This window comes from Abramis brama (assembly GCF_963993115.1).
Source record: "Abramis brama genome assembly, chromosome: 23".
Lineage (NCBI taxonomy): Eukaryota > Metazoa > Chordata > Actinopteri > Cypriniformes > Leuciscidae > Abramis > Abramis brama.
The window spans coordinates 16,745,338-16,771,757 of NC_139985.1; the positions used below are offsets into that span (position 1 = coordinate 16,745,338).

A 26,420-nucleotide genomic window follows, 5' to 3' on the forward strand; every position below is an offset into this window, starting at 1 on the left:
TCTTAACGACTGTAGACAAATCAATCGCACAGCTGACAATATAATTGCCAGCGTGGAAGAAATATCGAGTAGCTCCCCTATAGTGCTTTAATTGAATTGAAAAAGAAAAGCTCTGAGTCAGTGCTTAGAATCCATCAGCAGTATATAATCAATGAATCCAGAGGTTATCAAACGTAAGGCCTCTTAAAGGCAACGTCTGAGGCAGGCTGACCCTCTAGCTGTGGGGGTAATGCCTCTGCCTGCTTAAGTATATTTCGGTTTCAATAATGGAGGCTGCCAGATGAGATCCAGTCAGGCCTTTAAAATATTTAACCCCGGCTTTTGTAAAAGAGACGCATAATGCAGTGGAAATGACATTCTCTGTAACTGTGGCTTTAATTATTTCTTTCTTCCCACTCCCCGGAGTCCTCCTCTCTGCAGCCAAAGGATTGTGTGAAACGTTTCCTTTCTGACCTCCATTTTTCAAAAAATTCAACAGTTCTGCCCGGGAGACAGAATGTCCCACATTTCCCACCGAAATCCCTTGCGTCCTCACACCCAGGTGTGGACCGCATTGTCCCCAGGTCTTTGTGACATTTCTGTAGTGCAGGCAAAAACTTAGAGAACTGTGTGCACATTTGAATAAGGCAAAGGAGTCAAACGCACAGACCGTTCTGCTGTTGGGGGACTATATGAAACGGCTAATTGAATCGAATGAGCAAATGAAAGCCTAAACTGAATGTGAAGCCTATCATGAGATGAAATCTACCACTAGAGCTTTTGGAGAGCCTCTAGAGAATCTCACTACACATGGCAGCCCTGAGGGGAGGCTTTTACTCATTAGAGAGTTGTAGGTTTGGAGCTGAGAGTGAGAATGACAGCAAGAGAGAGAGCAAAAGAAAGGGGATATGGCCATAGTAAAGAATGACAGATGATGAATAAGGTACTTATTCCAGGATAAACTCGTAAACAAGCACTTGAAACCCGAAAGCAAGCAGCTACACATTGATTTATGTGTAATTGGACGAAAGATAACATGCATTCACAGATGCATCTTATACTACATGCTTAATACAAGCAATAAGCAATAACAACGTACTTACATGCAAGCAATAATTTACAAGATTGATCACATATGCTGTGAAGTTCAGCAGATTTTATTTTCAAGGTATTTATGCACCTGATAATGAAGCTTAAGCAGACCAGGCTCATGCAGTACATGTTTTAACCTCCAGGGGCCACTGTTGTTCTGCGGATCTCTCGCTCAGAGTCCCATCATTCCCTCTCATAACTACCCCTGACACCTGTCGTCATTAAGAAAACATTCACATATTCAAAAAGCAGAGGTGCGCAGACAGCTAAATTAAATAACTGTCAAAATACTGACATGAAAATCTGTTTCACTGCGAACATAAAGGAAATATTTTGTGTGAAATAAAAGTCAAGTGGTGGGCATGTTTAAGAGCAAGCCTTCAATTTTCCCCTTGATGTTGTGTTTTCTAAATTACGGCTGATACATCACCTTTAGATACTCCTTGAATAGTTCAAATAGTGCTAGTCTTCACCAATTATTCTTTTAAGAGCGCCAACAATGGCTTTCAAAGTAAATTACAGAGTAGGAGGACCTTCAGTAAAATTGCAGTCTAGTAAAGCTTTACTAAACAAAAACCCCAACAGATGAGTGAACAGAGTTATGCGGCTCAATGAATTCCCTGTCAAGTGTTACATCTGAGTAACACGTACGCCCAAAACACACTTTCATTTTATTCCAGAAATCCATTTCCCTAACTCCATCTTTCCGCTAGTTTGGAGCTGGCCGGATTACCTCAACAAACCCGGCTGATATAAACACCGGATGGGAGGGGATGTAGAAAAGCAGAACTCCGCAATCTCCAGGTGGCAGAATCCATCCGCAGAGGGCTCAGGATGGAGGGAGGGGCCTAAAATGAGATCATTTCGGAGGGAAAAGCTTATTTACAGGGTCCTCACCTGCTTAAGTGCTGCTTAGTCAATCATACGATGCTCGGCGCATCACTCAAGGTGTGTGCCGGGGTGAAAATGGCTGCACGAGGAAGCATCTGGGAGCAAAGAAACCACCTCTGCGCTGACTGACGTGTCTAATCATGCTACTCTATCCACCGTCACACAAACAACTCTGAATCATTAGGGCCAGAAATCTATCTGGTTGTATTACACATGACACCCATCTGAACGGAGCTCATTTAAATATTAATACAAGCCTCATACATAAACAAGTACTGTAATGTATGAATCTCTAAAAAAAGACTCCTGCCGAGGATGTTCTCCATTTCCCCCGTCACAGATGAAGCCAAGGAGACAGCGATTAAAAGAGTGTGAGCGATGTTCACATTCAGACTGACTTGCGTTGTCATTTATTGTGCGACTTGTTTTATTGAGCTGTAATTCTTCGTGACTGCAACCCGAACGCGTTCTAATTCGTTATCTGCCATCTTGCATTACAGGGAGAAGATGTGCTTTTAAAAGCACATGTATAACAGTAGAATACAACATCTCACTGAGCTAAAGTGGCACAGCAAACCTTGGAGTTATTTTCTCACAAACAGAGAAACTAGAACTGGAGTTTGTTAAAAAAGACTTTGGCCCATGAAAAACAGCACCTGGTACACTAAGTAAGGGAATCATGACAGCAACATGTGAAAACACGTCTCCTGAGACATTGTACAATAACCTCAATGCATGTGCATCCGATGTTTGTATGTTCATGTGCATGTATGCACTCACTCCTCGAGGGAGATGTTGGAGTAGATAAATGTGTGTACTGGATGAGTCGCCTCTGTTTGTCCTGCACTCCTATTTAAGAGTTTCTCCTCCAGCAGTGTCTCCACAGCCATCTGGGGAACAATCTCTAAAACTGCCCAACACCTGCGAGAGAGAGAGAGAGAGAGAGAGAGAGAGAGAGAGAGAGAGAGAGAGAAAGAGAGAGATATTTTCAAACCATACATATATATTTTTAGATTGTTACGTACTATAACATGTTATGTTATACTAAAGGTATAAATACATAAAATACCTGCAAAATATATATGTTTGTATATGCCAAGTGACACAAATGATGAAAAATATGTTTATGTCAATATACTAGTACACAAAATAAAACATACAATCACTATAAAATACATATACTAAATATACAAAAAAACAATTCTCTTACTATATACTCTTCACTTAGTGAATTATTTGGAAAGAAATTAAAACTTGTTCAGCAAGGATGCATTAAATTTACCAAAATAGTAAACAGTAAAGACATTTATAATGTTACAAAAATATCCTGAAAAAAATGCATCATGGTTTCCACAAAAGTTTTACGCAGCAAAACTGTTTTCAACATTGATAATAATAATAAATGTTTTTGAGCATCAAATCAGCATATTAGAATGATTTCTGGAGGATTACGTGACACTGAAGACTGGAGCAATGATGCTGAAAATTCAGCTTTGCCATCACAGGAATATCTTACATTTTAAAATATATTAAAATTAAAATTTTTAATTGTAATATTTCACAACTTACTGTATTTTTTTAAATCAAATAAATACAGCCTCGATATGTACAAGAGACTTCTTAAAAAAAAAAGGAAAACAAAAAAAAGCATATGTCCATAGATGTACCTATCTATTTCCCACGTTTTCATGCCACAAATGCATATTACATGCTAGTGGAAGAAAAAAATTCCATACATCATACAGGAAGACGTCACTACAGCCATTCGTGCTCATGCAGTGAGAACATCTTTCCCTCAAATGCTTTGATTATTAATGCTGAAGTACTCAACACACTCTTCAGAAAAAGCTCTGTGCTTAAACATGTGCATCCTTAATGAAAAGAAAACAGAACTGCACACTCTCGAGCACATTTTATTATTAGGACAAGTGGCGTTTGTCAAGGTATATGAATAATATATGTATAAACATGTAAATAATATGTATAAACGTGCATCCAACATGTTTTCGCAATTTAATGAAGTTTTGGAAGCGTATTCATCTAATCCTGCCAATCACGAGACAGGTGTACGCATATATAATTGGTTGCTTGCACAGGATTGTTCCTGTGACAACACCTGCAGCATCCCTCCACCCCACTTGTATTACATTTTTAAGCATTCTTGAGCCCTCCATCATGGACCACAATCCAAATCTGTCCATCCTCTATCCACTTAAAGATTATATTAAAGCAACACAAAGGAACTTTTCCTCTTCGGTCGCCCTACAGGTTGGAAGTGGAATTGTCCATTACCGTTGTCGTAAAAAATTTCGCCGCCCGCAGCCTACCGTCGCACGCACACTCGCTGTTTATCTAGCACCGGCTTTGGATGAACGATGTCCACTGACAAGGTAGAGTATGTTGCATGATTTCATGAAAGTATGATGTATTGCAACATCAGAAACAAAGGAAAACGAAATAATGACTATTAACGCTTGACGTAAAGCAAGTCAAATTTGTAGTTTTCTTATGTCTCATTCGAACTACAGAAACGCGACCCGTTTACCAAACTTGCATGGTGTGGTTATAGCAGATATAGGGCTGCAAAGCGAATCCAGAAGTGCCTTTCAGTGATGCGCGGGTCAATGTATAAACAACCCGCACCCGACCGACGTTTTCAACTAACCCGCCCGCAACTCGGACCGCAAAAAAAGAAAAAGAAAATATTGTACCCGACCCGCTTCCTGACCCGCATTTTTTAAAAGTAGTAAATGCTCATCGTAGCGTCATTGGGAACAAAAATTAATATTCTAATTTTGTCAAGAATTATAAAAAATCGTCAATAAGCTCATAATTTGTAAAATAGTCTAAATGTTTAGTTTTAAAAACAATTTTAAAAAGCTGGCTATGTCTATTTTGATGTTTCTGCGCAAGTTCAGCAGACAGTGAGGTTCGGGTTTGTTCCGATCAGAGCTCGTGAGCGGAGAGCGCATTTCTGAATATTCCGCTCCGCTCGCTCATTCCGCAGGGTCGCTCGCTCAACCCAGAATGGCCTGCTGGTTCGAAAATATGTGGAATAAGGGCTGCCTCCGACTAATTTTTTTTTTTCTAGTCGACTAGTAGTTGTTCATTTAAGCCATTCGTGGACAAATCGCCCCTTTATATTAATTTAATTACTTAAATAGGCTATAGCCTACAGGATGATAAGCGTTATGACCGCACGCATAAAGCTTGCCACAAAGAACCGGTTAAAGTAATGATTATGAATGTGTCTAAATTAGCAAGGAGACATTTAATTGTTTAGTAATAAACTGGTGTTTTCTGTGTCGCTGCAAAGATGAAGTTGACGATGCGGACTCGCCATGAAGGCCAGAGATTACATAATATATTACATAATCAGAGAGTAGCCTATTTATTTTGGTTTGAATATTTTCATTTAAAAGTAGACATTTCAAGCTTTCTGTAATATATAGCCTATATTTCTCAAAATTGTGAAGCACAAGCAATGCAAGTGATCGTGGCGGCGCCTTATTACATTGTCTGCTATATATTTGCTTCTTATTCATTAAATACGGGCAATTGATTGATAAAACATTGATCAAAATTAAGATACAATTTATACAAAACGAAAATCTTTTAAAAAAGAGTTTTCTATAAAACAAAACTTAATGAAGTCATCAAAATCATGTTTTACCAAAAACAGCGCCGTTGCTAGGAGGGTGCCAGCGCCTCTGCCTCGCGAGTGGATGATAGCCCTGAAGACGCCTAGCAATGATATACCTTTAGTGGTAGTATACCTTTAGATAAGTTATACCTTAAGAGTCTTCGTAGCGCGCTAAGAGACAATGTTATCGGAAAATGCAGCCCAGGTATGATGTGTATGATGCGTAATGGAGATTCCAAAGCGCTCTTCTTTGGTCAGAACCATGGAGAGCGATCGCGGATAGGTCCGTCCTATGCACCGAGACTTTTAACAATGCAACAAAATATTTAAAGAGCATCAAGCTATTAAAATCTATATTATGTATACGCACAGATAATATAACATTTATAACATTTATAGGCTATATTAGTCCATATTTTTTTATTAGGTTAAGCAGTGATTGGATAACGTTTTTTTATTTTTTTATTTAACGTTTTTAATTTAAGGCCCACCCACAATTGGTCTGGCCCATCCAAAACTGGAATCCAGGTGCCGTGCCTGGTTGGTCGTGCCAGTTTTGTGGCTATCAAATGTGTAAATAGCATCGCAAGAAGTACACATGACAAAGCCAGCACTTTGGTCATCATCTTTCATTGTTTCGGCAAATGTCTCCCACACTTTGCTCTTTCTATTTGTGTATTTGCGAAGCTTCCACTCCCCAGTCTTCACCTTTTCTCTTGCCGCCTCCATCTCTACCTGCAGACTGAGCTTGTGCATCATCGTACTTCTTGCCTGTTATTCAGCCAATAAAGTGTAGGCCTATGTATTTCATAGAAAATTGTGTCTAGTACTATATAAATTACAAAGGTTTAAAGCAGCACTCAGTAGCTTCGGGATTTCTTCGCTGTATTCTCGCTTTTTGCTCGCAGGTTTCTCTCTAGAGCTCCCCCCACAGCTTCGGAATAGATATTTGACAACACTGTTGTAAAAACTCGTTGGTGATTCTCAGACACCAGAGGCTATAGATCAACGACATCAAAGCAGATGGGACATAAAACGTCTTCTTCATTCGGGTTCGGACAGCATGAGGGAGCGCAATAATGACAGCATTTTAGCAGATTTCTTTTGGCCGTAAAGCAATTGTTTACATCGCGAGACCTGATATCACGCGATACTTCCTGACGCGGCGGCCGGCGGCCCGCCGGCTCAAAGTTGCAAGTGCGTATTTTCCGCTCACGGGCACCAGGGGGGTGCGAAACGACCACCATTCAACCCGAAATAAGTAATATAACCATTCCAATGACTCCGAAGCTGTTCAGTTAAGGTAAAAAAAAGTTACTTAGTTCACCTTTAATTGGCATCTTTATTTCAAACGACCCGACCGACCGCGACCCGAATATCATTAAAAATATTTTTGGATGACTCGTAACCGCAGGTGACCGCAGGTACCCGCTCATTTTGGATCAACCCGCGCATCACTGGTGCCTTTCACCCTGTTATGACTTGATGAACCACTGATACGATTTTGGAAACATTATTTTAAGGTAAAAAATGTTCCTTAGTGTTGCTTTAACATGTGAATACTAACATCTTGACACTTTAAATATGCACTAAATCCAACTGCACCCTCCCTTCTTACTATCTGTGTATCTAATGAATACTATTGCAGTTATGTTCCATCAGGTGACTTCCTGCTATTAGTACATTTCATATGCTGGCCACGTATGTGGCAAGGGGACATGGTTTAAATGTGTAATGATTTTGGATTTCGTCGTTATCATTTTTGGAGGACGGACAGGCATTTCTGAACTCCTGTAGCTCTCATAATCAAAAAGTATGCCGGACAAAGAGGAAGTCATTATCCCAGGATATGAGTGCTTGTGTTTTCAAGCGGACCCCCTGTACCTGGGTGTTCCACGCAAAGCCGATTATGTGCAGGTCTGCGTCTCTCTCACACCGTGAACCTTGCGGTGATATTTCAGCGAGAAAATGGGTCAATGCCAAGCATCAGCAGGCTGCTGTTGCATATTAATGATGAAGCTTGGCTGTGACAGATGAGATTGGCCCACAAGGGTCCTCTCTCTCTCTCTCTCTCTTTCTCGCACAAACAAGCACGCTCATTCTCTTTGACTGCTCTGTTCCAAAACCTAGTGAGCTGCCTCAATATCTACTGTCTAGTCGGCAGCAGCTTTATTTTTGGAACACTCTACATGTGCGCCACACAAATAACGCTCCTCACACAAAGCACACAGGAGACTCGACTCACAACTGATTTGTTTGAAGTTTCTTTAAGGCAAATCGGCTCAATCTTAGTGCCACATTAGCAATATGCATGCAAAAACATTGTATCTACTTGAATGAAAAAAGCAAAACTGTTTTTTCCCAGAACAAATTTCAAATCACAAATAAAATCTGACAACATCATAAAGGTTGTCCAGCTAATGCATTCTTGTAAACATTAAATATAGCTCTGGTTTGATAATAGCATGTTGCTAGAAAGCACAAGTACGTGTCTAAGGTGTATGCTAAAGAACACCTAATCTGGAAAACATCTGATAAACGTCTTAGAAAAAGCAGGTTTACATACACTCTAAATCATAAACATCTTAAAGACATTTTCTAAATGTCTATTTAACATCTGACAGGAAACGTGTTAGACATATTATTAGATTATTAGATGAGCAAACACTCAAAAAATAAATCTCACAGATGTAAATGCAGAAATCAAACAGGCATCTCTGTGATGTAGGTGTGCTATACATTAATAATTATGAAAAATACACAGATCATTTTTTATTTGATTAAACTGAAAAGTATCTATTAGAAATATTTGCCCAAATGCCATTCACTACCAGGTCAGTAAGAATGTTGTTGTGTTGCTGTTGTTAAAGAAATCAATACTTTTATTCAGCAAGGATGCAAAAAGTGACATTAAATATATTTTACACTGACATATATATTTCAAATAAATGTTGTTCTTTTAAATTTTCTATTCATCAAAGAATCCTAGAATTTTCTTTTTAATCAGTTTCCAGTTTTAAAACAGTTTCCAGTATATCAGAATGATTTCTAAAGGATCATGTGACACTGAAGACTGGAATAATGGCTGCTGAAAGTTCAGCTTTGCCATCACAGGAATATAATACATTTTAAAATATATTCAAATAGAACCGTTATTTAAAATTGAAAAATGTATCTGCCATCATGGATTTCTTTTTTCATTTAAATCACATACTTTTTCGTAGCAAAGCATTCTGGGATTACCGTCTTCTTAAAGAAAACATTTGATGCTGCCTAAGAATTTGGCCAAAAGAAAAAATCTTAGATGTTTGCCTATGATGCCTTAAAATGTGGTCTATATAGGTAGCTCACTAGGATTTGGAAAAGTCTTTTTTCTCTTCCATATCCATTTGTCACTTTATATATCTCTCACTGGCATTCACTTTCTATCATCTGGTTCTGTTTCGGTCTCATTTCTCCTTTTTAGTTTCTTTCAACGCCACACCTGCTCTTTCATTCTCTCTCTGTCCCGCTCTTCTAGGGTCTCAAGAGAATAAACATAAGATCGACTCTGCTGTCTGAATGCACAGAGAGGCTTTTGGAGTCAGTTCAGAGGAGACCTTGCTATGACTGAGGAGAATGATGGCACACAGTATAAAGCCATGGTGGCTGCTACGCTTTCAATCGTGCCGGCTTTACAGGACTATCCGCCGCTGTGCAGAGTTCAAGGATGGGGTCAGGCTATGAATCGATATCACCACACTGTCTGAAATAAACTACACCTTGTGTATTTCAGTCAAGACCTGTGATGAGTAAAAACAGGTTACTGGAGTTCAAAATGTAGTATTAAACATCACACATTTTTCCATTATGTTTTCAATTATGAAGTTAATTTTCTATGTAAGCAGGTTGTAGATTGATTTAGCTTGTAGAAAACATCAAAACAAATCATTTTTAAAAGATTAAAAGACAAAAGGTCTATTTTTAGGATGTAACACGTTACTGCAATAGTGTTTACGCATGTGTGCATGCTGCTTTAGGATTTGTTACTAGTTTGAAGTGTTCGAACACATCACTGTAATTTATATGAAATGACAAAATGGACTTCTCTGTGCTTGAGGAGGAACAATCATATGTTGATTTTTATTTTAAAAGCTTTACTGGGTAAATTACCACAGTATATCTTGTTTTTTTACATACTGTACTAGTATCTATAATACTAGATCAGGGGTCGGCAACCTTTTTGTCATAAAGTGCCATTTTTACGTTTCCGAGTTCATCACTGTGCAAAAACACACACATAGCCTATATATACACACTCATATAAATACACAAACATTTTACATTTTCATAATGGCTTACACAGAAATAGTACAGAAATTTAAATATTTCTCTTGAAATTTGTTTTAGATTTAGATTTTACTCAAACTTTTACTCAAGATCCCAATTTTCCATTCAGAAATAGGTAGATCAGCCTTTTCTAATTATGCTCCTTATGCATGGAACATCCTAAAGTCTGTTTTTATAGAACGGTGTAAATTTTTTAATAATTGATTAGGATTTGTATTGTCTTTTAGATATGGGTATTTTGCGTTTGTTTGTTTGTTGGAGTGTGGTGGTTAAAAAAAACACATAACTTCTAAAATAGAGAAATAAAAATATAAAGCATGGGCAATGCAGGCCTTTTACTTGCATTCAAATGTCCCAAAATAATATTTCATGGTTTTAACTGGTTGCAAGTTGGTCAGCACCTTCTATACAAAGTCTAAGCTGGTTTCTTTAGCAGGGTGGTGAGGAGAAAGTTGGGGAAAACTGCACAAATATGCAACTTTTCAAAAAAATAAAATAAAAATAAACATTGAAATGTAGAGAAAATGAGAACATGTGTCAGCTCTCCTGAAGCAAAGCAAAACAATCTTGAGAACTTTGAGAAACTGTAAAGAGCAGGTTTGTAATAACTGATATCTGAAAAACAGAGTATCTCAACTGGCCCTCTGAGAAAGACAGAGCGAGTGAGTTACCTGATGGTGAAGTAGTCTGTCAATCGTGGAGTCTAGATTGCTAACACAGCCACTCAGGGTTAATGACACTCCATGAGTTTTGGATGATTTACAAAGTCCTTACACTCCACACGACCAGAAATGATTACAAGCCGTGGCTTACTCTAACGAGCGTTAATAATGACAGCGGCGCCATTCATCCCCCTCGCACTTCCATCAGGACTATGCTGGCGTTTATGCGGCAATGCATTCATATCAATTGCGGCGTCGCTTTCCAAACGTCGTCCGATTTATGGTGCTCCTCAGACGTGATGCGTCACAGCTTGATGGTTTTGAGCTTGTTTTGAAGACTCAATCATTTGACAAACAGGCTGTGTGACGTTCTTGATGCTCTGTCTCGCAGGAGTCAGAGTGGGTGGTTCTCATTTTGGTGACAAATCTAGCATGGCGGGATCCACCAGCAATCACTCATCAGTCATAGTCATCACGGCCCAAGCTGCACTGGCTGCAGGGTTCATTAATGCTGTGCCCGCAGGCCAGCTCCACTCCGACCGCTCCGTCACTGATGACTCAATTACAATAGGACAGCAGCCACCCAAAGCAAACTAAATCAGAAGCAGGAGACATTAGCAGCGCCGTTCCTCAGAGATGACAAAAGAGTGACTTGTTAAATGTCAGAATGGCTATATGTAACACATAGCCTGACAAGAGAGGCGCTGCGGTGGTGATGTATACGTTCGATAGGCCCTATCGCAGAGGATGACATCAGCGGCTGACTGAAACAACTGTTTCAGAGCAGATACCTCCTTCGAGGTTTAGTTGGGGATCGAAGCAGCCATGACCTAAGGTGAAAGTAAGTGATACTCTACTGTATATATTACAAATGAATATACAATTTGTAAAATACGATGTAAAATACAATCACATATTGTATATATCATATTATATAAATTGTATATTACATATTACAGTCCTCAAAGCAGATTAAAATAAATCTGTGGTCTTCAACAAAAGTATTTTAGAAATGTACTTTATTTGTAAAACATTGTCTCTTTTTCAAAACTCTATTCTAAATGAAACAGTGGCATGAATGCTGCCAGGACACAGAAATGAGACGATACACTGTAGATTAGTTATACGGCAGGTTTATCAGTTACGAATGCTGCTTAGTCCTGCTGACTAGGTCAAATGTCTAAAAATCAAAAGGTTTTTCTATAATATTAATTTACACAACTGTCCAAAACTTCGGGGTTAACAACATAATTAAAGACCCCCTGTGGTGAAAATCAAGTTTTAGAATGTTGTTTATATGTCTATGTGGTGTTTTTAATATGCTTTAAAAGGGTCATGAACTGAGCAATCAAATGTTCCTTGAGTTTTTGACATATTAGAGGTCATCATACTAACAGAATATCCTGTTTCAAAACTGAAAACTTCCTTGTTAGTCCAAAAACAGCTTTTGTTATAGCATAACATGTCTGTGATCGGCTACATGCTCATCACTGCAACCTTTCATGCCACGATCTAAATATAATGCTATAGATCTAAATATAATTGTTATAATCAACACTTTTCAACCTTGAGAGCTGTAATAGTTAAAATGTGCTTCATTTTCAAGAGAATTCCACTGTTCCACATGTAATACTTAGCTATTTCATATGCAAATATGTTAGCCAGTAACAGTAGTGAGGGGAGTCTCAAGAGAAGCTGGTTATCCTGGTATATGTTTCTGTTTATACAGGATACTGATTTTTAGAAGGTGGCTGGAACGGGAATATGGTTTGTGTAACATTAGCAACTCATTATTAGCGGTTCACATATGAACATTCATCAATTCACACATCACTTGTGGTAAACGGAAGCTCAAGCATGTTCGCTTGACGTGCGAGAACCAATGAGGTTCATTCTTGCGTGTTACGCAGCACGTTCGCAAGCAGGTTCGGCTGCGTTTCTGTTTGTCGATAAATACTTAAATGTGAATAAAAGCCTAAATTCAATCTGTTCATCACAAAGCGATCGAGTCTCTTCAGAACATTTGGACTAAATCAATTCATATGGATTAGTTTTACAATCTCTTTATGAACTTTCTGAAGCTTCAAATTGGTAGTTGCATAGCTGTCTATGGAGGGATAGAAAGCTCTCAGATTTCATAAAAAAGGTCTTCATTTGTGTTCCGAACTAATTATACCGACAGTTAGTAATTAAAAACAGTTTCATCAGTAGTTTTAACCTCTGACAGCCCCCCACCCCCTCTAAAGCCTCCTAAAGTATCGCTTCGGGGTAGATGCACCCCTGGTTAAGAATCAGTGCCCAAGTAAAAATAGGTTGATATTGTGATTGTAGATAAAAAGGAAAAAGATAAAAGATCAGCCTCAAACAAAGACTGAAAAAAAGTTGAAAAAAGTTGACAAAAATCAAAGGAAAAGCATTTGCTTCAAAAGGCAACAGTCAACTTCATAAAACGGTTTTCCTCGCTCTCCAGCGGCCACCGGAGATTTATCTTCTAATCTGTACAAGCTATGCTTCAGAAGATCTCAATGCAAACCAGAGAACCTCTCCTCCTCTGCTCACTCAATAGAAGACACAAAATAAAATTATGCTCATTTCGATAATTAGATGATAAAATTATGAGCTGGCAAACTAAGAAAAAGGAAAATCACTCTGCAGTTTTCAGCAGTTTGGGTTGAGAGCACTGATGCAAAGTGCTGATAAAAGCACATTAAACAGGGCAGATTTCCCTATCAATGAGTGTATGGGAGTTACATTTCTTTGGGAAATCTAGATGATGTGTGTGATATTGAGGCAAATTATGCTGAAATGAATCCACAGTGTTGTGGCCAAGTCATTTTTTGTTTCAGAAACAGGTTAGAACAAAAAAAAAATCGGTAAAATTGATCTAAAAAGAGTTGTTGCTTGTTGAAATTATGTAAGAATTTGGAAATAATTTATGCAGTGTAGATGTACAGTATTACATTACACAATGTAATTTAAAGGGGTTTGAATTCTATGCCCTTTTATGAAGTCCTGATTTTGTATTTGGGGTGTACTAGAATATGTTTTCATGCTTGATTGTTAAAAAAACACACATTGTTTTTAACATATTTTACATTGTTATAGCACCTCTCTCCCCTGTCTGACTCGAACGCGCCGATTTTGATGAAGGCCCTCCGTCCGAAATGTGCTGTGATTAGCTGGCAAAGAGTGTTGTGACTGGCAGCGATTAGCGTGTGTATGGGAAATGCCCCGCCCCTCCATAACTGCGAGTTCTTCTCTAGTGTAAATATCATAGACTGTAAAAAATATGGATGTAGTGTCCGTGACGTCACCCATAGGTTTCTGAAGAGCATTTTTTAATCCAAAAAACTAAAAAAACTAAAATCACTTTGTAGTCCAAACAAGCTTTGAAACCTTACAGATCTTTTTTTATCCTGAAACAGCAACATTACACACTAACTAAAGTGGAAAAAGTGGAAAAGCATAATAGGACCCTTTTAAAGTAAATTATTTCTGCACTACTAATGTTACCAAGTGGAACTGTAAAAAAATCACCATGTACTTGTACATGTACATGTCACTAGTCAGACAAACTGATGGTCACACCCCCAAAGTCATGTCATTGGCTAAGGAAATGTGGCTGTGTCAGGCTTTTTGGTTGGGTTGGTTGGTGGGGTCGATTGGTTGGTTGGCTGGTATTTGAATCAAGTAAAAATACCTAAACCTTAATACAAGATTTACTTACCAAATAAGCAATAAAAAGTTAAGTTAGTATAAATAACACTTACTATATAAATGAAGATATATTCTATGAATTTTGTCATGCAATTTTGCTTATCACCAAGAATTATTTTTTGCATTTTTGCCTTTATTGAAATCACTTGAAGCCGGAGTGCTGCCCGTGAGGTTATTTATTTTGTTGTAGGGATGTTTAAATATTTTTATGCAAAAAAAAAAAAAAAAAAAATATATATATATATATATATATATATATATATATATATATATATATCTCCTTAATACAATGTTAACTCACTAAATGTAGTCCTGATAAGACAAAACAATTTGCCACTAAAGTTTAAAAAATAATAAAAAATGAATTCAAGACGTTATCTAAAAATAATTATGCAGTTTTGCTTGTCAATATTTTTACACAAACTTTGTACACATCTCACAGGAATCAGCCAACAAATTACAATGTCTCTGCATATTAAGCTTGGATAAGAGAAAGTATTTTAAGTAACATCAACAATTACACACTTGAGCTGTAAGATACTGAACTGCATCTATTCTGGGCTTGATCTGATGAAAGGGGCTTGATCCTGTTTAGAAAAAGAAACATCTAAAGGCTGATAGAAAGACGAGATGTGCAGTAGCTGTCTAATATCTCTAAAAAAAGACCACATGATGCCGATTTGAGCCATAAAGGAGGAGGGCTGAATCTTTCGAGCTTCAGAAGAAAGTGGATGTAATGGATGGCAAGTAAAAAAATAAATAAAACCTTCACAGAGGTTGCACGGTGCTGGAACACGGGCCTTAAACGCATCTGGCCAGAAATGATGGCGTGAGAGTTCAGTCGGTTAAATTGGGTGACACCGAATGCAGTTAAATCAAACGAGCATGTTGGCTGAGGAAAGAGTAAATACGTCTGGATTAGATGCAGCAAATCTAATAAAGCTACAAAGAAGCAGGAGCTCATGTAACCAGGACATGGGAAGCTGAATCAAATAGCCTGTTACTGTGGTGGCTCAAACTGTGTACCAGAATTAGGCCTGAAGAAGCATGCCAGAGAAAAGTTTTACAACATTAAAAAAAGACTTGCTGTCTCAAAAATAGCGGTGATTTTTTTTATTAGGTGAACTAAGGGTGTGGTGGGTTCACCTTTGTAGTTCGGTTCTCTTGGTTCGAACCAAAAACCGAATTTACCGAACATCGAAAACACTGCTGTGTGCTGGGCCAAATGCGATTGTTATATGTGCGTAGATATGATAGTATTTTTACCACCTGAGAACTCAAAAAAGCTTATTAAATGTGTAAAGGAGTCAAAACAGTGCCAGGAATTCCTCCGTTACACACACAAATAAAGATCTGCTGCAAGGAAATGTTGTTTGCGACGCCTGTATGGAAACTGTAATGGGCAACATGGCTCCTATGACGGGGAAAAAAACAGGTATGCTTGAGCATTCTGTCCTTTTTATGGTCGCATCTTGTGACATTGGTTCATGTCTTTGGTCTGTTGTGTTCATATATTTCATTCAAACCGCACCAGAGTTCATTTGGAAGTGGACTGAGACCCACTTTTTCAGTGCGCACCAGGGATTGAATGGCAGCGTTCACACTTATTCAAATGAACCGTACTAACAGAGCAATCATACCAGAGTTTGTTTTAATCAAATCAAACCAAACCTGCCAAGTGTGAACACACTCTAAGTGGACAATCCTGTCTCTGTTGAGTAAACAATGTGCCAAAACAAATCTTCAGATAACAATCGATTTAGCTGGAATGGAAAGATGACGCTTTCCATTGCCAAACACAAGTTGAAACACTGTCTTCTATCAGCGGATGAGTGTAAATCTCAGTGATATGAGAGAAAGACAAAGTTCCGCCATAGTGGCAGGGGTGCAGCAGTGCATTCTGGGTCTCCGAAGAGGCTGACATGAGATCTCATCTCCTGTATCAGTCTCCTTTCATCTCATCTGCTCCAACATAATTGCTTTGGGTCTCCTGAGTAACATAGTGCTGATTGGTAACTCAATAACTTCTTTCCAGATGATTAGATGAAACGTCAGTGTGTTGGAGAGGTTTTCAGGGTGTGCTAAAATCAGAGAGACATCAGGAATGGAGGACAAGCGGCCAGCTCAGGAGGGAGACGAGCCACGGACGTCTGCATGTACTTGAGATGGAAGTCATTTGGTTCAGCTCTTTCTGGGTTATTTTAAAAAACGGTAAGTGCTTTTGCTGTGACAAATGAGCAAGGAGGGCTTTGTATTGTTAACTTTGAACTTGACAGTAGTCCTACATTTCAATTAAACTGAAGGACACATCACCTTTGTAACAAAAGAGAACTTGAAGATGGCTTCATATTGACACCATTTAGTTGACTGTGCATAATATTAAAAAAGCATTAAAAGGATAGTTCACCGAAAAAATCTCTTCGGTCAGTTCCTCACACAAAAATATAGTGCTATATTTAAAAGGCTTGGAATATAGTGCACAGGTGGGCTGCTTTTTTGGTAATTATATGGAGCTTTATGTCATTTTTGGATATTCTTTCATTGAATGGAATGAAAGCTTTGTCAATATTCCTTTTTGCGTAGGAAGAAAGTCATATGTGTAATGACATGAGGGTGAGAACATGGAGACAATTTTAATTTTGGATTAGCCATTTCTTTAAATGTCCTACATTTAATAATGATGATAATAAAAAGCTCATATATTTGTAATAAAAAATAAATAAATCAAAACTTACCATAATATATTTAAGATTGTGCATGTGGCAAGTCCCCCTAGTACAGCTCTTCTGAACCATAAGACCTGTCCAAAATACTTGCATTACAATGTAGAATCCTCATGACACAGTTTAATGCACAACAAAAGGGATAAATATGATATTAATTATCATAATATTACCTGTGTTTTAACGTGGGAGATTTCAGAAAATAAAAAAGGCATGACGTTGACAATCCCACCTGATTGGAAGAAACATATTAGTCAAGATACTGTTGACATTTCTTAACCACTGTTAACTGAAAATGCAATTTATAGCTTAATGAGCTACCTAAACTTACCATTAAAAATGATTTTTGATGGTGTAAGAACCTATTCAAGCTGATTCGATCATATTGAAGAGATTTTTTTTTTTAATTTATTAAAACCAGATAATTTAGATGTCACAACATGAAACACGTTTACAGTGAATTATCAAATTAAATAAACACCATTTAGGTTCATTCCTCTGGCTGGCTTGATAAACGGAAATTAAAAACAAAAATATTGTACACTATAATATTCCCTCAACCACATATAAGCTTTTCAGGAACAACTTGTAACTAAAGCAGTAAGCAATGAAATACTTATAGAGGATATTTTTAGACATTTTTTTAAATACCCCCACAAAAAAAAAAAAAAAAAAACACAATAAAAGCTTGTTAAATAAATACATTTAACGTTTTATTTTATAAATTTAATTTAAAATTCTCCTGTCATGTAGGCCTAATATTCTTTATTAGACTAACTATAGGCTGTTTACAGTTTCCATATAGCAACTTGCCACATTAATTTAAAACGTGCAGTCACAGTTGTGAGTTTATTTGCATTTTAAAATGGCTTCGAATGAGGCTGATCCAATCAGAACTAGTCTAAATGAAACGGTCAATTTTAAAAGTCTACCCTCAGTGTTAGTAACTCTTATAAAAAATCTAGGGAATTGAAAGCAGTTCTATAAATGTTCTCTTAAAAGTGCTGACAGTCACAACTGTGTTTTCTCTTGCACCAAATGAAAATCATCAGTAAGATAAATACGAACGAGGAGCAGGGGACTAAACCCAGTACATTACAACAGATGGCGCACAGCGAAAGGTAAGAGCCCTTGTAATTGCAGATGCTCCCGAGAGCCCAAAACCAGATTTCAGACAAATAAACCAAACGGTGGGCCCTTGTGAGACTGCTCCACTTTTTGTACCTATTCTACAGTATCTGCATTAACCAAGCAGATACTAACAACCTACCTTGTAACCGCTGCACAGTATGCTGACATGCATTATAAGCATTTTTTTCCCCCTTTTTTCTTTTTGTAAAGTGCTCCTGTATGATTCCGGGCTATCTTAGTCCTTTCTTGTCAGCTGGATCAGAGACAGATAGACTCCCCTAGCTGTCACTATAAACAAAGCCTGGCCTTGTGACTCCTTAAAAGCAGACGCCCATTAGGTGCCTGGAGGTTCCACAGGGGCGTGTGCTGGGCCCTTTAAAAAAGCCGTTGAGCAAGCAGCTGTCTATTCAAAGGTGTCGCAGTGGCTTTGGCTGTAAATGAGAGCAAGGCGATGTGTGAGACTCTCGCAGGCGGATTTTGTTTGTTCTGTTGACAGGAGCCTCCTGCGGGCCAGCAAGGTTTGGCTGCCTCAGGACCTTACAGCTCTGAGTGTGGCAGCCAATTAACAGGATTAGAGAGAGGGACAGAGAGAGAATTCCCTGGACTCCTGGCTAACATCTACATTGTCACAGTGATAAGGTTCGAGAGGTACTTTCATTAACTGCTCAGCACACCAGCTGCAATGAACACACACTGGTGTCTCTACAGATTCCAAATCTCTTCACTTCACTTCACTAAACCCAAACACACTGACATTGCCACTGCCCACACACTACACGAACAGAGAAACAAAATATTCTTCATCCTGGAATACACTGGCATCAGAAAGCATCTGGACACTTCAGTTCAGCTTAAAAATGTATGAATACCATTCCATTACATAAAATACAAATCCAAGGGCCATTCATTTTAAGACACAAACACACGTTTCAAGCTAAATAGTCCCAAAAATGAAGTTTGTTTGGTTTAAACATGCCAAACAATGGACTTATTGTTCAAAATGAAGTATAAAGTACTTAATGCAAATTGAATTGACTTCATGGCCAGTTGGTTAAGTTGGCATGAAACGGAAATTGCAATCAGCTTTTCTTCTCTATTGTGACCTACTGTAGGGCGAGACTTTATTTTGTTTCTGATCCAAGGTTATTATTTTGAACTAAAACTAATAATTAAACAATGAAAAATCATTTTTGTTACTTCAAACAAAATAAACGTTAACTGAAATAATATAAAACAACATTTCTCATTTGCTTTTAGTTTAACGAAGTGCTAAAATAAACTAAATAAACACACTAATAAGTAAAAGTTATAGACATTAAAAAACGAATAAAAATGTCAAAAACAACAAAATTACTAAAACTTCAACTAAAATAAAGTGAAAACATAAAACATTAAAATAAAATCTAAATATTAACAAAAACTATAATGGTATTTAAGTGATACTAAAATAACACTGCTGTGATGTCATGTGAGTGACAGGTTGCTGGACTGGAGGGTTTATTGCCTAATGTCATCACAGAAGAAATGTCGTTGCAAGACGGAAGGAAGTTAAAGAAAAACATTTAAAGAAAATGATGTCCACAGATAAATAATTTATAATAAACACTGCAACATTCTTGTACATTTTCATTTGATGGTGGTGACTTTAAAAGCCATTGAAAAAATTAAGTTTGTTCCGAGAGAAGCTACAGCATCATTTGTTGGATGGTGATGTGTCACTTGATGTTTTGTTTCTGATGCAATGAAATTGCATTTTTGAGTGTGACGTAAGTGTCCAAAAAAATGTTGGGGGGAAAACAATAAGATAGGTTTGTCTTACCGAGAGCTACTGTTCCCATTAGAAAAGGTTTCCCGATTTGGGTGAAGTCATTCGTGGTCTCTTGGTGAACTTCTGAACCCACAACAAATGTCACGGCCACCTTGGGGCAAAGAAATTATGACAGGCTGTAAGACGCACGGCACAGAGCATCCGATGTAATCCAACCCACCAATAGATTCTCATTTCAAATGACATTTGCAGGGATATACAAAAGCAAAGAAAAAAGTGCAATGACAAATGTCTTGGTAGTTTCTGTCAGGGGTTACAGTGGAAATGCCTTGGGGGAGCACAACCAAAAAGTGTTTTACCACAAATTGATAGTTTTTAATGTCATGACCACTGAAATTGAGAAAGAGATGAGATACAATGTACAATGTGATACAAGATACAATGTGTGAGAGAGAGAGAGAGAGAGAGGGTGTATATGTGTGTGTGAGAGAACAATAGTCCTTGACCTGGATATTTGTGGTGCATGTCTAGCTCACAGCTGAAATAATATTTACAGGCACTATGCGATAAACAAGCTGCATCATTGGGATAATTTTTATTAGCTAAATGATTTGAGGTGACACAGACATGTCAGTGCAATTTTAATCCAGCACAATTAAATCTATTTGTTTAGTATGTGGGAACTCACAAAATAAGCATTCATTTATGCGGCCGAGCAACTAGAAAGGCTGGATGATACAGCTAATAAAAAATCTTGATTAAAAATAATCTTGATATTTTTTTCACCTTTGAATTTATGTATTTATTTTTTTGCTATTGTTTTCAGAGGAACAATCATTTAAACCAATGCAGTTGTTGTTTGTTTAAAATAATAATTGCATGTTTTTCAAACCGTTACTGAATAAATATTTAATAATTTTCATTTATTGAACGTACCAATATTACAAAAAATAATAATAACAATGCCTTTTATGCATTTTTTTTCTAATACTAATACTAAAAATAATTTAATACACGAAAATTTATATTTAAAACATGACAAAAGGAAACTTTAAATTTTCAGTTGGCAATGCAAATAACCAAATTTCTAAAATGATTCATCAAAATGGACAGTTTGAATGGATTCACATTAATGAATCGAACTCTCCAAATCTAACGCAATTTTTCTACTGAAGACGACGCTATAAAACTAAATTATTGTCTAACTCTTTCTTAAAACGTTCATACGTATACTACTGAGTTGGGATACTAGGAAGTGGTTCTGGTACTCTCGTTAGGAAAAATAATAGGTAAATAGAAAGCACATTTCATCACTATGCACACCACGCGATTTTAAGAAAAACAGCACTAGTGTGTTAGCTGCTAGGCCAGGCCTATTATAGCCATAGACAGTATATAAACTGGACACAGCGACCCCATTGGATTCAACGGAGACAAGTGAAGTCGATTAGAAGCACTAACTTCCTGGTGGTCGAGCGTACTGCGCAGACTCAAACTGAGCTTGACGACGTAGATGTGACGTGAGCAACCCGTCTGTCTTCTAGTAGCTGTGCCAAGAGAAATCTGAATCATTCCCTTCCAAAACTTGCAGAGGCGGAGAGCGTGAGTAGGTGTCCATGAGCTAGGAGCAGGAGCAAATTTGCTAAGTATTCTGATTAATTACTTAGTCATTTTGCCTCCACGTCCCCCGATTGCCTGCGAGCTTCTCCTCCTGTCCATACGGTAATTTATCTACTGTGCGACAGAGAGTCGCGTGGTTATGATTAGGGCTGCAACTAACGATTATTTTGATAATCGATTAATCGGGCGATTATTTTTACGATTAATCGATTAATCGGTTTATGTACTTATATTTTAGTTTTGCCCATTTTTTTCCAAGTAAATTATTAACAAAGGGTCCTTATCATTCAATATAGACTTTTTAGAGATTTTAACCATTTTGCATTGTCATATCCTCATCAAAAACATACTTGGAGTTGTGTTTTATTATGTGTTAGTAATCCTTTGTCGAACTCTTCTGCTATCAAAACACTGACCCATACGTACTCTAGCAAATTTCACAAGGAGACTTCAAATGTTTTCACCATGGCAGTCATTAGGGCTCCTAAAGTAGTTTAATAACATCCCGAACAAAGCTTATTAAGAAATCTTGCAGAACATATTTTCACGAAGAATAAGAATAAAGACTACAGTTGCAGTAAATTGCATTTTATTTTATTTTTTCCTGTAAACACACAGCTTATACCTGGGAAACAGCTTTATAGCCTATGCTGTGAAATCAATCAGAAAGTTGAAAGTAGCTTTTTTTTTGGTAAATTTATGGTAAACTTTCGTTCCTACCAAAACATTAGTTCTGAGAAAAAATAATGAATTGCAGAGTTTAACCATCATAGAGTTAAAGTGTATCATTTGCTTGTGACAAGTCCAGTCAGTTTAACAGAGAGCCCCGGCCGCGCGCGCGCACTCACCCGAGCGCTGTCTTGCTCTCTCTCTCTCCCTCGCGCATATTAATCAAAATCAATTGATACGATGGTATCGGAAAAAAAAAACTCTCCAGTGATGAAATGTTTTCTTTGTTGACAAATCTTGTGCGATATCCTAAACTGCCGAATGCTGCTTCGTTCGATTAGTTTTATCTTCCGCTTTTTTCTTTTTCTTTCTCGAGCTTACTCCACTGCCGCCTGCCTCCGCCATCTCGCTGAATGCTGCAGAGACGCTGTGCGGGAAGCACGTGACATAAAACAAGGCCAGCTATTGGCTATTCGCTACTTCTCCTGCTGTACTGGCTGAGTAAAACCTCCGGTGGCTCATTACTGCCACACTTTGGTCACCGCAGATTTAAAATATGCACGAAATGAGCCGCTTATGGCAAATAAAAGTTATTTAGCAACTAATCGATGACTAAATTAGTTGACAACTATTTTAATAATCGATTTTAATCGATTAAATCGATTAGTTGTTTCAGCTCTAGTTATGATGCAATCGTTAGTGATTATAGACTTGACAAAAACTGCATCTACGGGGCCATAACGTAAGATACAAGGTAATGGAGCCTTTTATACATTTTCGTGTTTCTTTAGAAATAAATAATGGACAAATGGAGTCTTCAAACGCCTCAGACGTAAAGTTATTCGCTGTCAAAGTGACGCCAAAATGAATGGGAGTCAATGGAATGCTAACAGCAGGTGATGGTCCGCTAATCAATGGCGGCGCCCGGGGAAGCTTCAATATTTTATGAAACCCTGCCCCCCTGATTATAGCCTACTACAGCATTTCAATATGCAAGAAGTTAATATTTATTGAGTATTAAATATTGTCAGGTACCTTGTCTATTTTTGCTCCAACCAAAGTATTCCAAAAAGCCATAGCAAAAACGACTGTTACAGTACGTGTCTCAGAGCAGCATGCAGTAGCCATGTATTGTTCCTGAATGAATCAGTGTGAACGAATCATTTGAGCGAACGATTCAATGATTCAACCATAATACTCTTGCCGCCCCCTACAGAAGTAACAAACAATCACCATTCACCACCGCTAATGAAACACAAGTGCAGTGGAAATACAAATCGTGAGACATTTTATAGTCTATTATTTGCCAGTTAAATAATAGAGAACATATAACTAACAACACTTCTGTTCATTTAAATAGACCACTCATAATGCGTCTCTTTCCGGTGATAGGCAGAATGGGAGATTCAGATCTTATTCGGCGCTGTTATTATTGTGTTCCAGGAAATCACAGGACCTTCCTGTTGTGTTAACCCCAATTCACACTATAGTTGGATTGCCAGAATAATCCTACACGGCTGGCCACGGGAGGACGGTAGTACTGAGCAGAGAGGGGCTGCTCTTCTATCGGGAGATGACAGCCCACCTGTGCGGCCAGACTCAGTGTGCAGTCGCGTCCGAGCTGTGAGATTGTTAATGGAATTTTGCAGCACTACGTGCCCGTGAGAGAGCAACAAGAAGCTCCTCAGAAACAGCCTGCCTACATCTCACTGCCCACACATGCAGGGCCAGGAAATTACTCCCAATGAAGGCAGACATCTCACTCCCTCTAAAGCTCAGAAAGAGCGAACGTTTTGGACACACACACACACACACACACACACACACACACACACACACACACACACACACACACACACACACACACACACACCACACGTCTTAAAAAAATAAAATAAAATAAAAAATAACGTGTGGTGTGTGTGTGTGTATCCAAACCGTTCGCTCTTTCGCATTTAGCAAAGCAGGCTACATACATTTGATTTGGTTCATGTTATTTGATATAATTACTATACTTTTTAAAATATACACAATGTAATCTTTAACATTATAAAGCTTTTAGGTTGGCAGATAAAAAAAAAGATTAAAAATAAAAACTTTTTATAATGTAACATTTTCATTTAATCTTTTCTGTAAAATACTTTGATAACATCTATCATGCAGCTTTAATGTGTACATGGCCTTTGATTATCTATAAGTGGAATTTACGGGTGACAAATATTTCTATAACCATTTATTTCAGATCAAGCATGAATGTGTAGTACTGTATGAGTCTCTGTATTAGCTTTTTTTTTCTGTGAAATTGTAATTCAGAGAGTTTATCAATGAGCAGAAGAGGAAAAGCTGGTGTAGAGAGTATCTTTTGTTTGTAAGTAAACATCCTGCTTTCAAGGACCAGGGAAGAGTGACCTGGATTACTGAGAAGACATTCCATTAGATGCACACGTGTGGCTTTGAGCTCAGGTAGAAAAAAAAACAAGATCACATAAAAGTGGCTCTCTGTTTCCTTTTAAAAGGCCTGGATGGTGGAAGGAGACCAAGCAAAGACTGTGATTAGCCTCTTTCTAACTTGACATTGTCAAAAATCTCGAGTGAGATCAAAGAAAATGAAGTGTAAAAGCATATATTACCCAACAGAGGCTGTTCGCTCAAATCTCATGGCTTTATCTGAAAGTGTCCTACCCAACCCTTCAACATCTCTCCTTGTTCTCTCTGTTCATTCCTTTTGTTTTGAGCATTGCTGGAGCTGAGAATAGGGCGGGAAAGGGCAGAGGTGCTCTCCCAGAGGAGAAGTTCTGGTCTGCTTAGCATTCATATTGGCATGTTTAACACCGAACCTAAAGGCATAGGGATACGTTCACAACCTGACTGGTCAGCTTTTATGACATAGCCTATATTTCGAGATGGAACTTAACGAACATCCAAAACAATGCTGTGTGCTGGGCTAAATGCGCTTGTTGAATGTGCGTAGCCTACATATGATGGTATTTAGACCAGCTGAGAACTTGTGAAGAGCTTATAAAATGTGTAAAGGAGTCAAAACAACAGGGGTCCCTACGCCACACACACAAATGCACTCTCTGTGCAAGGAGACGCAGTTCTGATGCCTGTACTGAACTGTGATGGGCAACATCACGAATATGAATCTCATCTTCCCGTTTTTGGTTTGTTTACATATTTTTGGTCCATATTGCGTTCATATTCCATTCGAACCGCACCAGAGATCATTTGGAAGCAGACAGAGCCCCATGTTTTTAGTGGTCTCGGTCCGCTTGTTTGGTGCGCACCAGGGTTGGGATTACAGCATTCACCCTTATTCAAAATGAACCGTACTAACAGAACAATCATGCCAGAGTTCGTATTAATTAGGGCTCCAACAACTAATCAAAAACAAAAATTGATAATAATCAATAATAAAAATCATTGACAACGAATGCCATTAACGATTAGTCGCGTCTGCCCACAGTGCACGGAAAACTTCCGCTAGTCACATCCAATTACAGCACTGAATAACGCATTTCTATTGACAAAATGCATCGAAAAATAGTGGAGGAAACAGAGTAAACTGCTGCGGGTAAGGTATGTAATCCAAGCTGCCAAAAACATGAGAATTCTTTATTTTAAGCTTCAAGCTAAAGCATTAGCATAATGTTTAACATGGCTTGCCCTTTCAGGCGATTTGACAGATGCGTGTGCTGTTTAATGTTTCCTCAGCGTAAAACTTTCATTTTACGGTTATATCCTTATCTGTAAGTGTTACAAATTCATGCAAGTATTTCCACTTTGCATGAAGGCTTGTCCTGTCTTCAGACTTGAATGAGCACCGGTGCGCTCATGCACGTCAAACAGACAGGACGCATTAGAGGGAGACAATTAAAATTCAGCGCAACAATATTAATTTAGCTGAAATATGTGTTGTTGGACGTTAAATTTAGGTTTAAAAGTCAACATGTAATTCATGAGAGTGGTAGTTGTAAAGGGATAACAGCGTGTAATTGGATATAAATGTAAGACGTTTCTTACATTTACAGGATAAAGAAATGACAGTAACAGGATACTGTGTCCAGTTAACACAGAGTTTGTGTTTGTATTTTTTATTTATTATCTTTATTATTATCTTCATTTTTAATGTAGGGATTTAAACTGTCCTTTTGCTTTATAGCTCTTTTGCACATAGCATGCATATATATATATAT

At 37.9% G+C, this 26,420-nt stretch overlaps 1 protein-coding gene across 5 annotated transcripts in view; it reads right to left on the reverse strand.

Annotated features, from left to right (window-relative positions):
• Positions 1-26,420, reverse strand: part of LOC311074191 (uncharacterized protein) — a 155,230-nt gene that overhangs the window by 60,424 nt on the left and 68,386 nt on the right. For all 5 annotated transcript variants that reach the window (XM_084100593.1, XM_084100592.1, XM_084100594.1 and 2 more), the window contains 4 exons: positions 19,987-20,086; positions 17,210-17,268; positions 17,049-17,113; positions 2,743-2,883 (listed from right to left, as the gene is read on the reverse strand). In XM_084100593.1, coding sequence (XP_083956719.1) covers positions 2,743-2,883; positions 17,049-17,113; positions 17,210-17,268; positions 19,987-20,086 — 365 coding nt within the window. The remainder of the gene's footprint in view (positions 1-2,742; positions 2,884-17,048; positions 17,114-17,209; positions 17,269-19,986; positions 20,087-26,420) is intronic.